The 16,094-nt window shown below is 37.4% G+C and overlaps 1 protein-coding gene across 1 annotated transcript; it reads left to right on the top strand.

Annotated features, from left to right (window-relative positions):
- Positions 1 to 7,665: 7,665 nt before the first annotated feature.
- nrarpb (NOTCH regulated ankyrin repeat protein b) lies at positions 7,666 to 9,828 on the top strand. The gene is made up of 2 exons (XM_055200751.2): positions 7,666 to 7,821; positions 7,920 to 9,828. The coding sequence occupies exon 2, from the start codon at positions 8,085 to 8,087 to the stop codon at positions 8,415 to 8,417; it is 333 nt and encodes a 110-aa protein (XP_055056726.1). The 5' UTR covers positions 7,666 to 7,821; positions 7,920 to 8,084; the 3' UTR covers positions 8,418 to 9,828.
- Positions 9,829 to 16,094: the final 6,266 nt, after the last annotated feature.

The following is a 16,094-nucleotide window of genomic DNA, read 5'->3' as shown; positions in this document are numbered from 1 at the left end:
TAGTTGATGCCAATATAGCTATTCATTTAGTTCATGCTCCATTAAAATGTTAACAGTTACAATATTTGATTTAAAAATGTGAATAACATTTAAATAAATGTTGAAAATAACATGAACTAAGATAATTAAATGCTGTAGTGCTGTTTATTGTTAGTTCATGTTAGTAATGCATTAACTAATGCTAACAAGTACAGCCTTACTGTGTTACCCATAAATACTTTAGTTGTCTAATTTACCTTTGCCGAGTCTGGCAGCTTAATATCTATGAACTATAACCATACTTAAATTGTAGCCTGTCTTTGTCTGCTGAACACAAATGAAAATATTGTGAACATTTTTTAATAACCAAACAGATCTGGGGCACCATTCCATTGTAGTATTTCTTCTAATATTGAAGTCAATGGTGCCCCACATCTGCTTGGTTACAAACATTCTTCAAAATATCTTAATTTGTATACGATTGAAACAATTTAAGGTTGAGTAAACAATGACAGACTTTTTTTGGTGAGCTATCTTTTTAATACTTATTATATGTGAGGTCATGTACAACAAAGACACCTTGTTGAGTGCAAAATACCACCAGAATGACGCACGAAAAAGGATTGTTTCTTAGACTATTTAGTCACTAGAGGGAGCCAGTGTCCTTTATGAAACCTAAACAGCTTACAAATTCCTTGGAAAGAAAGACCAATGTTTATTATTGTCTATAGAAAAACAACTGGAACCAAGACCTACAGTGGCACCTGTATCTACTGGATTTAATAGCAGTCAGGACCAGATACAAGGATATTTCTTATACTGAACTTTTAGTCATTACCATGGATAAGTGTTAAATTCCAGTAATAAAGGTTACTCCAGTGCAACGTCTGACATCACGATCAGCGTTGCCATTTCCTGGGGATATCCGTCACAAACACAGAGCCTGAGAGCTGGACGGGAACAGGAAAGCGTTCACTTGGAGGAGGGTGCAGAGGATATCATGGGTTATAAAGACTTTATATAATGAACCATAGTTGCCATTTTGCACTGCCATGTTTCTATTGCAGCCCTAAATGGTCAAACCGCTCTATAGAGCACGTTTCGTCACTATGTTGTCTCAGACGATGTTGGTCCTGTGGCGGCTACCAATCGTTGCCAACTTCGTTCAATAAAAAGTAGCTACACCTGGTCGCTAGATGTTGTCATACACAGGGGAATCCACTGATCTATATAATATATTGGCTTGTCAGTGGGCAAGTAACCTAATAATAATAAGGTTTCTCCCTACACTTTAAAACAGGGGTGGGCATCCTGGTCCTGCAGAGCCACTGCAAAGTTTAGCTCCAACCCTATTAAAACACACCTAAAACATATTCAAAATCTGCAGGATTACTTGAAAATGACGTTCAGGTGTGTTTGATTAGGGTTGGACCTAAACTTTGCAGGACAGTGGTCCTCCAGGACCAGGAATGCCAGCCTGTTCTCACAAGAAATTTTACATATTTTATGAGTTAAGGGCTAATTCAATTCATACGAAGTTAATCGTGCAAAATCATAGGATTATCATGAAAAAACAACAACGGAACCGAATCCCTAACCCCAACGTCACAGGGGTCAAGGCAAATCGTACCAAAACTTACGAATGTGGTCGTATGAATTACATACCCAGTGTTGGGGAAAGTTACTTTTAAAAGTAATGCATATTAAGTTACTCCCCAAAAAAGTTACTAATTGCGTTACTTAGTTACTTTTCATGGAAAGTAATGCTTGCGTTACTTTTAAGTTACTTTTGCGTTACTTTTCTTATTGGCTGAGGCTTGATCTCTTTCAGGCCTTGCATGTGTTTTTTATTATTGCAAAAATGTCAAGCACTGGCCTGCCATCTCCGCTTCTAACTCAAACTGTTCCCGCTCAGGCGCAATTTAGCGTGCGTAATTCTACGTTAATATGTTCAGTTTAATTCAGTACACTATTTTAATATTAAATTGAATTAATTAAACAAAAAAGTAACTCAAATATTAATGTGTACATTTATAAAGTAATGCGTTACTTTACTCGTTACTTCAGAAAAGTAATATTATTACGTAATGTGCGTTACTTGTAATGCGTTACCCCCAACACTGTACAAAACATTAGCCAACTCGTAAAATATGTACGAATTCTTGTGAGATAGCGTTGGAAATGCCCACCCCTGCTGTAAAAAACTATGCAGCATCTTTGTTAAATCAACATATGTTTTTTATGTAACTTTAACTTAACAAATTAAGTTAAACTTGTTTTTATAAGTTATGTCATCTTATCACACCCCACAACTTAAAAAACTTAAAATTGACTTGCAAGTTGACCCATTTTAACTTGTTGCATATATTTTTTTACAGTGTAGATGACTGAAAAAAAGTCTCAAAATGGGTGGGAAGTCACTAAGGGGCTGTTAACACTTGGTATTAAGATGTGTTTTCATCGATCGGATCACAAGTGGACAAGAGAGACGCATTACGTCTACACCTGGTATTTAAATCAGTCTCTTTTGTCCACTTTCGACCGCTTCTGTGCTGAATACTATGAGGGGGTGGTCTGTGAGACGGTGGGCGAGTCTCTCTGCTGTCATTCAAACCCGAGCGGGAGTAATTATGAGTTTGTATGGACGCAATCTAATATTATGTCGGAGTGCACTGCTTGTTTAGCAAGTAAACATGCTGCACAGAGTTTTGTACATGAGTATGTAAGAGCTTTCTTTGAATTTTCAGCGCAATTGATGAAATAGGATCGCGCAACTTTCACACGCTTTCAAAACAAAACTACGGAGATCAGCCGCTTAGTTTTATCAATGAAAGGCTAAACATAGCGCTGTTTACCGAATGTTCACGCCAGAAGTCAAAAAAAGACGTAAAACTTGTGTTTAATACCTCAGATTAGGTAAATGGGCGGAGAGAAGGCGGTCGCGTGTGGCTGTTCGAACGCATTCAACCACATGTGCGTTCCGCAACTCCAAAGCGATACGATCGAAAGTGGTTTCGACCACCTCTGGATGTGGTTGAAAGTGGTCGAAAGTGGACGAGCTCAAAACGTTTTGAACACCGTTTACACCTGGCATTAACGTCGTCCACTTGTGATCCGATCGACGAGAACACATGTTGGTGCCAAGTGTAAACAGCCTCTAAATGTAGAGACAAAGGGCCTCATTTATAAAGCGTGCGTATGCCAGTTCCCACGCAAAGGTTGTGATTTTATTAAAAAACAAACTTAAAGGGAAAATGGGCTCGCGGGATCTGAGGATGATTCATGTACGCACACTTGCAGGTGATCTTTGATTTATAAAGGGAACATTGCTTTGTTAAGTCTTAATATTTTTTGGCGTATGCCATTTTTGGCTTTTGTGCGTACGCAGACTCGAAGTAAGGATCCTACGCACAGTTTTATAAATGACACCCAAAATCCCTAAACTGGCAACACTGCGGCTACCGTCGGTTCTCTATGCATTTTGAAAGGAAGGGTGAGCATTGTACTGAGCCGTTGGTTGATGCTAGATGGCGCTAAAAATCTGCACACTGCACCTTTAAAACGTGCAGTAGTATGTTGAAATGACTTTAAGCTAATTTGACTATACGAAAAAATGCATGGCATTAAAAAAATTACAGCGTTTGGATAAAAACATTTGCCAAATGCATAAATGTAAATATGCAAAATGATATGCAAATAAAATTATAGTGTCTGTAACTTAATAACATCCTAAAATTTGACGAGAGTCTTCATTTATAAAAGCCTTTATAGCAATGCACTAAAAATGCGAAATATGTGTAAACATAAACATACTGAAAACATGCATCCTCTCTCTCTCTCTCTCTCTCTCTCTCTCTCTCTCTCTCTCTCTCTCTCTCTGAGTGTGAGCAAGTGTTGCTCCTGCCCCACAGCTGTTGTGGTTCAAGGTCAGGAAGTAGTTTGGTTCCCACACAAAGGTACACGTCCAACACCCAGACCAGTACAGACTCACGTCTTACAAATGCCAGCCGCACAAAGTACAGTGAACAAATACACACCAAGACAAACAGGACATTCCTACTGTCTGACGCTACAAACCAACAGATTTACAGGCCTGGTTTCCCCTTAAACAAATGCGTTAGCTTACCAGTGTCACTTTGAATCATTACGGTCTATATGCATATGCACAAATGCGACACGTGTGTATATACAGTAATACAAGTGTATGAAAAATTGTGCAAGCTTTATCTGCACTTTCGTACCTAATACATAGTACAATAGATTTTAGCAATAACACGAGAGTCAATATCAGTGCAATATGTTGACCTGCAGCACTGCAGGTGTCAGGAAGAGAAACATCCATTGCCAAGTTTCCCATGCTTAATAAATAGGTCACTGTATTATTTGCTATTTAGCATGCGGTTTTTATTCAAAGCAACCTATAGCTCTCTAATTGTAAAGGCAATGCCCTGGAGCAACTTGGGCTTAAGTGCCTCACTTAAGGGCTCCACAAATGACCTGACGTAACAAGGACTTAACAATTCGCATTTGAAAGCACACGTCATTTGCATGCTTAATTTGCAAAAGAATGTAAAAAGCTCTTTTATTACCTCACATTCTTTTTGGAAAGAGAAACGTTACAAATTCTTACAAGAATGAAAAGCTGATTAAAAGATGTAAAAACAAGTTGCCCGGTGCAAATATTTACATTTACGCTTTTTGCAGACCTTTTTTATCCAATGCAACTTACAGTGTATATTTGTAGCAATGGCCAAAAATAGATTGTGCATCAAAATGATGCAATTATTTAATGCCAATGTTCCATGAAGATATTTTGTAAATATCCTAATTTTAAAATTTTAAAAATATATTTATCATTAGTAATATGTGTTGCTTCATTTTGGACAACTTTAAAGATGATTTTTTTCAATATTTTGATTTTTGCACACTTACATTCCAAATTTTCAAATAGTTTACCAATTGAAAGTGCATGTATTCAGCTTTCAGATAACTTTCAATAAAAAAAAAAAACATTGTCCCTTATGACTGGTTTTGTGGTCCAGGGTCACATTTTAATTGTGTGTTGCCTGGGATCAAACCCATGACCTTTGCATTGCTAATGCAAATGCTCTACCAGTTGAGTTACACTTTGCAGTTCTGTTTGGTAACAGATTATAACCCCTACAGATAACCAACTGACTTTATCCTTAACTTCTTTAAAATCTGCATAACATGCCAATTTTTCACAAGCAACTGTTTTGAAATATCTACCTTCCCTTTCTCTCTCTCTTTTCTCTTGCACAACTCAGACTTTCTATCTGTGCATACGCCTATGCTGGGAAGAAAGGCTCGTCTCATTCCCACGGTCCTAGAGCACGTGGTTTAAAATTGGATCCTGAATGACCCACCCTCCCTATTGAAACGTCACTACAGCTCAGCCATTGAGATCCTATTACGCCGCCAAAGGCTCGTGAATGAGAGTCTATTGAGCTGGCAAAGAACAGTACAAGACGCATTCAACAAAACCACAGTACCTACAGACAAGTCAGGTTCGAGAGACGCTTGAAATCGTGTTTTCGCCAAAGGATCTGAATATAAGACATGAGGTCCCGCTCTTGTTTGTTAGCTCAGAACATGCTAAATTTGTTCAAGGGGTGCTAGTTGTACACATTCAAAAAATCTTTTGTGTACTTACATCATTTGTTTTTTTTTAGCTTCACTATTGTTGCGCTTTTTTAGCTCTGTTTATACAGAAAAATTGTGAATAGATGCATAATTCATAAACTCTCGAATTTCAAACTTATAAAGTACATTTGATGTATTTTAAACAACTGCTTGCCATGTCAACAAAATGTATAAAATGGCCTAGTTTGGGCTTCAGTCTCTGTGCCAAATTGTGGCTGCTGGTGCTGGGTAATAGAAAAACAGCATGCAGTAGCCTAGTTCCCATGGTGCTTGTTTCATTTCATGAGAACCCTGCTGTTGTCAGAGATATACCGTCCCCCATTTGTTAATATATCTTTAACAAATGCATTGATGATCAACAAATGTGTAGGCATTTGAAAATCTGTGAAACTATAGGGATAATGATCTCCCTAACCCAACCCTTTAAAAATGTATGTCATTTGTGACCCAGTCTGTGAAAACTCATGCAGCTAGTCATTTTTTTCACATAAACTTATCCTACATAACATAAGGAACATTTTGTGAAAATATAATGTTTATGTCTTTAATATTAACTAAGATCATGTCAAAGATTGAATTCAATGTGAAATCAAACTTTGATGCTCCTGATCTATATACATAGCCTGAATTTCACCGACAGGGTCACATTTATTATTTGACTATTTTATTTAGTTTTATTTATTTATTTAAAGTGCAAAATTCATGTGTTTAGTAGTGGGCAAAGATTAATCGCGATTAATCGCATACAAAATAAAAGTTATATTTTTGCATAATATATGTGTTTTTACTGTGTGTAATTATTATGTATATTTAACCACACACACATACATTCATTTCAGAATTTTTATTTATTTATATATAAATATATATTTTAGGGCTGGGGAAGATTTGTCGCGATTAATCGTGATTAATCGCATACAAAATAAAAGTGATTTTTGGCATAATATATGAGTGTGTGCTGTGTGTAATTATTACGTACATATAAATACACACACATTCATGTATGTATTTAAGAAACATTTACATGTGTATATATATTTATTTATATTTTTATATATTCTATATTATATATTATATATAAATGAAAAAATGATATATAAATAAAAAAATCTGACATGAATATATGTATGTGTGTGTGGTTAAATATACATAATAATTACACACAGCACACACACATATATTATGCAAAAAATAACTTTATTTTGTATGCGATTAATCTTTTCCCAGCCCTATTTTTTTATTTATGTATCATATAGAATATATATATATATATATATATATATATATATATATATATATATATATATATATATATATATATATATATATATATATATATATATATATATATATATATATATATATATATAAATGTTTCTTAAATACATACATGAATGTGTGTGTATTTATACATAATAATTACACACAGCACACACTTATATATTATGGCAACACTTTATTTTGTATGCGATTAATCGCGATTAATCTTTGCCCAACATTATTTTTTTTTGAAAATGTTACAAATTTTACACATATTTTCTTATTTAATAGAAGTTTAACATTTGTGAATTTTAGGACGTATGCAATACATACATGAATGTGTGTGTATTTTTACATAATAATTACACACAGCACACACTTATATATTATGGCAACACTTTATTTTGTATGCGATTAATCGCGATTAATCTTTGCCCAACATTATTTTTTTTTTAAATGTTACAAATTTTACACATATTTTCTTATTTAATAGAAGTTTAACATTTGTGAATTTTAGGACGTATGCATGTAAATGTTGGCAGTCTCTAAACCCTTTGAGGTACAGATAATACTCTCTCTAAAGACAATTTAGACTTTATTGTCCAAATGCACTAAATAAGATAAGCAAAGCAAAAAGATATTAAACTAGTGATACTATAAAGCCACAAGTTTAACAAAGTTTTCAAATGTATTCTTCCCCAAGTTAATTTTGCATTGCGCACCAACACTTCAACACAAGCAGCCCTATAAAAATGAACACAGTCTCCACCCATTAAAGACGCACTTTATGACAGGCTTTTGTTATTCAAATGCCTAGCAATAGGCTGAATAGAGTCTATCGGGCACAGCGGAGCGCGCAGTCAGAAGGCGGAGGAGCGCGCAGAGGCCATTCAGCACCAGCTCGTGGGAACCTTAGAGGTAAAGCCCCAAACCACATTTAGCCATGAAATGTGCTTTACGACGACTGCATTTCTATGCAAAGATTAAATGACTGTTAATGCATTTCTTTGGAACAGATCACTGGACCGGCAGCATAGGTAGTATGGAACACTGAAGTTGGCAGGACGCGCGTGCAACTTTTCTTTATTTATCGCATGTCGGAACATACAAAGGGGATACCTTAACTTCTGTTCGTTTGGAGGCCATTTTCATAGTTTCGCTGAGCTCTACCTGTTAAGATCATGAGTCAGGACATGACTTGCTCGGCGCGTCAGCGAGTGTTTCAGGAAGCGCTCAGGAAAGGCAACACCAAGGAGCTTCATTCTCTCTTGCAAAACATGACAAACTGCGAATTTAACGTCAACTCCTTTGGACCCGAGGGACAGACGGCCCTGCATCAGTCCGTGATCGATGGGAACTTGGAGTTAGTGAAGCTGCTGGTGAAGTTCGGCGCGGACATTCGCCTGGCCAACAGAGACGGATGGAGCGCGCTGCACATAGCGGCGTTCGGTGGACACCAGGACATCGTACTTTACCTCGTTACGCGGGCGAAGTACTCATCCAGCGCAATCTGAGCAATCAAAGAGAAAAGATGACACTGTACCCTATCACATTCGACCTCCTTGTGCCAAAGTCAACGACAGCTTCAGGGCCATGTAACTGAGTAGGCACAGAATTTAAATACGAAAGGAAACCCTGCTATTTTTACCCTTTAGCTACATTTCATTAAAACCATTACAAAATATGAAGTGTGTTTTGGGCTTCAGTCCAGTAGGTTGTAAAATGTCAAAGGTTCTTGCTGGAACCAAACAGTCTGACAAAGACCATTTTAAAACCAATACAATTCCCATAAAACCATTAGAATTTATGTAATGGTTTTGTTGCTTTACATCATGCATTTAAAATGATGACATTACAAATAGCTTATAGTAGGATCTCAATGTCATCTCTCTGAAATTGAAACAGGCCACACACTACCAAATGACCATTTAAGACTGAATTCAGTTTGCATGTCATAATCAGTATTGCTACTAGTTTGGGTTCCCCATTTAAACTTGGTTTCTGACACTAATCTCACTTTTAAGGCTCTGGAATGACTATTATTGTTATTTTGTGTTGACATGTAAATGTCAGACTCCTCACATTTCAATTCAGAGGTTGAGAACGTGCATTGGACAGTGGTTTCCTACTCAATTTCCCTTTGTCTTAAAACCAGCGCCAACTCAGGCAAGACGTGGTGAGGTTTGAAAATGTCATGACTTTGGGAACACTTCGAAGCCAGTATGGAAATATGCATCACTTATACTTGAGAATGTTTTTTTAAATATTGCACTGATGGCTGTTATATGAGTTGTTGGTGTCGTGCCGACTTTTAAAGATACTATTTTTCTAAATGGAAAAAGAATTTCTTATTGTATGAAAGCTCCAGGGCGGTTTTCACTGTATGTCATTTGTAAGCCTGTGAACTGAATTACTGTATGTATAATTTTGTAATATACACTCTGCTTGAATGTCTCTCTATGCCTACATATGCCAAACTATAACAACTATGTTGAACTATATTGGCAATGTTATGGGTGTCCTTTTGACATAACGGGACAGTAAAGTGTCCAGACAGAAATCTCGGAGCACTTCTTATCTGAAGTCCCATCCTCCTCTTTTTAAGGGGGATGCTATGTGGTAAAAACCAGTGTGACCAGACGTTGCACAATGCACAAGTCTTTACTTGATAATGCCATAACATTTATGACATGAAAGTAAAAGTTACTTCTTATGATTGAGAGATGAGTCAAATGACTGTGATGATCTTTTTTTTGGACCAACTTTTAAATATTATTTTCATCAGACACGTTTGGAGAGGATGAGTTGTAATTTTGTTACGTCTTTTATATCTGTTTAGCTGTTTGTGTCACATTTGAAAGATATTGCTCATTGTGTTTTGTACAAAGGCATTTTAGATATTAAAAATATTGCTGGTGTTATGCATAGACTTGTATGTTTTTGCTCATTTAGTGCCTCGGGTCGTTGTAGAGCAATTGGGTTGCGTCATTTTCCAAGAAATATCTGGTGAAAGCATCTATAGGTATGCATGCAAGCATCTGGATGACATATACGCTGCTTTCCATTTCAGAAAAACATGTGTTTAACATGCTTGCATAGCCTTGTGTTAAGACTTTACCTGGTAAGCAATACAAAGAAATGAACTTAAGTTTTAACATAAGCTGCTGTTTACCTTTAAACACATTTTTGACACACTTGTTGCCTGATGTAAAGTTAAAGCAGTTACATTTATCACAAAAAGTGAATATTACAATAAAACTCACACACACTGGGTCAAATAGAAATTTTTTGGGGGTTAATTTAACCCAGCGGCTGGATTTGTCTCAATAATGGGTTGAAAAAAATAACCTGGCACTACCAGAATGTAAATAAGCTGAAATAAGACACTAAAAATGAACTTGAACTTGAACCATTACTAATTTAGATAAAGCACACATTTATATGAAGGATCGATGACAGTGTCAGCCATTACATTTAAATAGAAAAAGGGGAAATGCGCATTAGATATAAATATTTATTTAAATACAATCTTAAAAATGATCCTTTGCAGCAATAGTGCCATTTTGGTTTCCCCAAAATAACCAGGCTCCTATGTGTGTCCCAGGACCTCAAAACCAGTCAAAATAATAGTTAAATAGTAACTTTCCATTGATGTATGGTTTGTTAGGATAGGACAATATTTGGCTGAGACATTTGGTGCATAAAAATCTAAATATTGAGAAAATTCCTTTAAAGTTGTCCGAATTAACACATAATACAGGCTATAATATACACAAATACATTTACTTAATATTCTAATGATTTTTTGGCATAAAAAAATCTATAATTTTGACCCATACAATGTATTGCTGCAAATATACACATGCAACTTTTGACTTTATTTTTATCCAGGGTCACATTTCTTTTTTTATACCTAAAATAGCCTGAAAAATATTTTTCTACTACTTTATGTATCAAAAAGGTTTTGTGGATGTTCCTGAGAAAGAACCTCAGAGACCTTTTATTTTTAAGAGTGTACTAGTAAAGTACTTACAAATTGCATTTACATTTTTATGTAATCGCGTGTAACATAATCACTAGTTTGCTTGGGATTGAGACATTGTGCTATAGGTGCCACGGGCATTAACCTGAAAAACATTGAGTAATAACAGCTCATGTTTACTTCTCGTATATGACAGAATGATCTTTGGCTTCCACTTGCCAAAGTTGCCCCGAGGTTTACTTTAGGTAACCTTGCAGAAGCTTGCAAAGGATTTGACAGTCAGTTTCATTATACAACCTTTTCATTTTGCCACCCACTCTGTCCCGGGACCCAACAATATGTTGTTTTATTAATGAACTAAAATGAAAATAACCTACGGTATATTATATCAAAATCACTGTTATTGCATTAATTAATTTGACAGCCAAACAATTTTGCACAACCCACTTTATCCCACTATGCAACCCACCAGTGGGTCCCAACCCACAGTTTGAAACCCCATGTCATAAGTCTTGCTCCTAGCTCAGTGTTAAGCAGCGAAAATAGGTTTGAACCAAATTAACACAAAACATGAAAAACACTGTTTATTGTATTCAATTTGACCGTAATTTCTCCATTTACATGCCAATATTTATGTGCAATATATATATATATAAGTGCTGGGCAAAGATTAATCGCAATTAATTGCATACAAAATTAAAAAATAATTGATGCATAGCTAAAATATCTTATTACATATAAAAAACAGAACAGGACGAATGCGTGAAATATCAGCACTGATGTAAAGCCTAAATGCAATGTAATTCTCTTTGGATAAAACATGCATTAAACACAGTGATTTAAAACAAAACAAAACTGGTACCATAATTAACTTAAAATTCAAGGACCTTTCATGGACTTTCCAGGTCCAGTACCCTCAAATTCAAGGACTAAATGTGGGGACACATTTCAAATGAGAGCAAGGTTGTGTTACCTTTTAAGATTCATTGTTACAGTTCCCATTCGAGGGAACTCGCTCTGCGTCACTGCGCTGACATTTGGGGACGCCTCCATGGGTAAGTGCGTCTGAATGTGTATATCAAATTTAACCAATGGTGAGGCTTAACGACAAAGACAGGGTGACACGGGAGCCAGGAAGTATATCGCTATGTGAAATATTGCCAAAGACGGCGTTACAGGGACGCAGGAAGTATGGCAAGGGAGACGCAGCGTCTCGTTCCCTTCTCAGGGAACAACAGTTACCTAGACGCTTTCAAACACAACTATGCAAAAACGCATTTTGGTATGAATCAACATTCGCATACAGAAGATATAAGTATTTAAAGTGAACAGTTTAGCACTTGTGCTTAAAAGGCTAGACATTTTATGATATCCTACACTACACAGATTACTTGCATAAAATAGATTCAAGCACTTTCAATGACCTGTATCTATGTATGTATATTTTCAAAAACTTCCCAGGGCCTTGAATTGTTTCTCCCAGATTCACAAACTTTCAAGGATTTCAAGGACCCGTGGGACCCCCCCCGTGGAACGTAACAAATGTATACATAATGGTACATATTTGGGCATTTTTAAAAGGTACCATCTAATAGGCACCATTTTTTCTGAGACAGTGTGCATGCACTGAAACAAAACACCAATTGGAATTGCATTGCGATGCACATTAAAATTGCATCACAGATTTAGATGCCGACGTGGCATCCTAACAGCTGTTTACAAAACAACAATCCCTGCACGCATACAAACTGCTTACAGTGCATTTTCCCTCCCCAGCCAAATTCCGTTCTCATCCCTGCAACTTTTAGTCGCTCCATTGACAGAAGGGCCAAAAGACAGCCAGCGAGAGAGACAGGTGGCCAGGCCAATCCTTGCATGCCCTCTGCTCCTTTAAACTTTCTTTCACTATTTCACTCCATTTTCTGAGCCGTGGCTGGCGGTGACAAGCCGCCCCATTCACTCGCCCATTCTTCTCCCCTCTCCCCTTTTGTTCATCCGGCTCAACTCGGTGCGCCTCTATTCATTCTCCAGACGGCCCACCATTGACGGGTGCCCCTGCCTAAGTCACAGCGGCCGACCCGGACCCCCTCCCTTTACACGCTCACGCACACACGCACGCAGCTCTGCAGCTGCTATGGTAATGAGAGAGGGCACAGGCGAGAGAGAAAGGGAGATCCTTCTCATGCAACTCAATAACCAGTGGATTTTTTTTCACAAATGGTAAATCCTCACACCCTCCTGTCGGCTTCCCACCCCGTTCCCTTCGTCCTTCCCCTCCCTCGCCTCCACACCTCCTCTCATGACCTCCGCTTTCTCATTTAAATCCATTTCACACCATCTCCTGAAAAGGGGCGTTCAAAGGTGTGTAAAGTAACCCTGATCCAACCCTTCAGGCCTGAGAAAGCCGGGTGTTTATGTGCCTGCAATGGTGCGTGCGTGTTGTGTTATTTACGCTGAAATATTTCGTATGGTAACGTTGGAGGATCTGCAAAGACCTCAAGTGGCCTAAATTGGCATCTGCAAAGAAATGAGGAGATGAGGAGCATCAAAGTTGATTTCATTCAATATTAAAGATAAGGTTATATTTTCACAGAATGTTCTGTAGTTATGTAGGATGATTTTTATCAACAGTGAATACAGTGAATCACCAAAAATGACTTTAGCTAAGTTTTCACAGACTGTCACATATAATAAAACTAGCATGTAATGTGTGTGTGCGTGTTTGGAGAACGGGGTGAAGTGGGGGTCTCTGTTGGCAGACGGCACAGGGGCCGCATGTGGTCTGTACTGCACAGCTATTCGTCTTGTGTCTGTGCATGGTGACCTGTTAAACCATGTGACATCTGCCTGGCTGCCAGCACAGAAAAGAGATGCAGGAGTGCCCATATGGAGCCTCCTTTCTCCAAATACTGACACAGCCTTATGTGTTTGAGTGTATGTGTGTGTGTGTCCGAGTGTTTCCTTGTGATTAAAAAGCACAGACACATTTAGACAGAGTTACACATCTGTGAGATAACACCCTGTGGGCTTTTTACACCTGGTATTATGATGTGTTTTGGTCGATCGGATCACAAGTGGACGACGCTTAATACAGGTGTAAACGGGGTGTGAAACGTTAAAAGGGACACTTTTTGAAAATACGCTCATTTTCCAGCTCCCCTAGAGTTAAACATTTGATTTTTATAATTTTGGAATCCATTCAGCCGATCATTGGGACTGGTGGTACCACTTTTAGCATAGCTTAGCATGATCTATTGAATCTGATTAGACCATTAGCATCGCGATAAAATATAACCAAAGAGTTTCGATATTTTTCCGATTTAAAACTTGACTCTTCTGTAGTTACATCGTGTACTAAGACTGAAGATGATAGTACACAGCGCCTGAAAAGAGTCCCTGGAAACTTTCAATAGCACTGCGTAATATCGTTGCGCAATATCATTGCGCCTCCTGCAGCCATGTTATGGCAGCAAAGTCCTAGATTATTACGCCAGAATGAGAGTATAGTTTCTAGCATATCTGCAACTTTTAATTTTCCGTCTGTCTTAGTACAACCACAGAAGAGTCAGGTTTTGAATAGGAAAAATATCGAAACTCTTTGGTTATTTTTTTAACACGATGCTAATGGTCTAATTAGATTCAATGGATTATGCTAAGCTTTGCTAAAAGTGGTACCGCCAGACCCGGAGTTCAGCTGAATGGATTCCAAATTGGTAAAAATCAAATGTTTATATCTAAAGGGTGTCGCACACCGGACGCGCAGCTCAGCACCGCGCAGCGCCGCGTCTAGGACAACTGGGAGGTATCGTACACCGGGGGAAGTGCACATTAAATAGGGCAAGCTTAGTCAGATAGCGTCTACTTCAAAATGCAAAATATACGTTAGCAGCCAATGTTAATCGTTAATGATTTGGGACAAATATTGTGTTATTTAATGTTAAACTATGTGAGTGGCACTCTGTTGCGTGACAGGGATTTGAGCAACTTCCTGAGTCGTAGCTGGGCGCAGCAGACAGGCGCCACCTGTCGGCGCCGGTGTACGTATACTCATAGAAAACAATGTGTTCAATTTTTTTAGAACGGCGCGTCGCTGTGCAGCGCTGAGCTGCGCGTCCGGTGTGAGAGTCCCTTAAGGTAGCTGAAAAATGAGCCTATTTTTTTTTTTAAAAGTGAAGTGTCCCTTTAAAGCTCATCCACTTTAAACACATTCAGGAGCACAATGTTTTTTCATCGGTCTTCACTTTTAACTTGAACCCACAGTGTTTGGTGTGGCCTTTAGACAGTCATTGATCATACTAAAGCGGTAATATTACTGCGCGTCAATTTAAAGCCATCATTTTTCCAGCTTGTGTTTTAATGACTCGCCCACAGTCCATTCCCTCAAAGTAATTAGGACAGAAAAGTGGACAAAAGAGATGGATTAAAACATCAGGTGTAAACGGACGAGCTTAAAATGTTTCACACCCGTTTACACCTGTATTAAGCATCGTCGACTTGCAGATCTACCAAAACGCATCTGGGTGATTCTCACGAAATCCAGATTCAGAAGGTGTTCAGCATTAGAATTTTTAAAAAGCCCTTGAAGCCAATTTTTTTGCACATATAAGATTAAGGTCTGAACTTAACCATTATTTTTTTAGAGGATTTAAAAAATATTTTCTACAGAATTATTTAAGTTTTTTAGATTATCATTATCAAAAATTATCATTACAGCAACATGATATTACATTAAATATATGCATTTACAAACTCATGTTTCGGTAATGAGAACTAAAAAGTCGTCTAAGTAAGATGACAAACAAAATGTTAACTTTTATCTGGAGAGCAAAAATAAGAACTGCTTACCTGGTAGCCATCTTGAGTGTCACAGTCAATTATGTCCCTTTTAACAGTTTTTTTGTGTGTGAAAATATTAGTTCCTTGCGGGCTTAAACAATGATTAAAAATTGTTGCGGAGGATGAGAAAATTGGTCTTGGACACATTTATATTCCTTATTATTGTCTCTACATTTACCAATGATCACCAAATACCACATGTTTCTTTAAATGTTAATAGTATAACATGCACTGAAGCTTTTTATTTTTTAGATTTTTTAATTATAGATATTTCCATGTCAAAGAACCCAAATCCAGTCATAGACATGTTGCAGTAATGAAAATTTTCCCCTTAAATGTGGAAAAAACAACAAATTTGTTTGTATGTTGTCAT

Source organism: Misgurnus anguillicaudatus, chromosome 22 (genome assembly GCF_027580225.2).
Source record: "Misgurnus anguillicaudatus chromosome 22, ASM2758022v2, whole genome shotgun sequence".
Lineage (NCBI taxonomy): Eukaryota > Metazoa > Chordata > Actinopteri > Cypriniformes > Cobitidae > Misgurnus > Misgurnus anguillicaudatus.
The sequence above is the reverse complement of the archived record's forward strand: the minus strand, read 5'-3'. Positions and strand labels throughout refer to the sequence as shown.

Excerpts from the sequence above, each read along its gene's own strand:
- nrarpb (XM_055200751.2), top strand. The coding sequence starts at position 8,085 with ATGAGTCAGGACATGACTTGCTCGGCGCGTCAGCGAGTGTTTCAGGAA.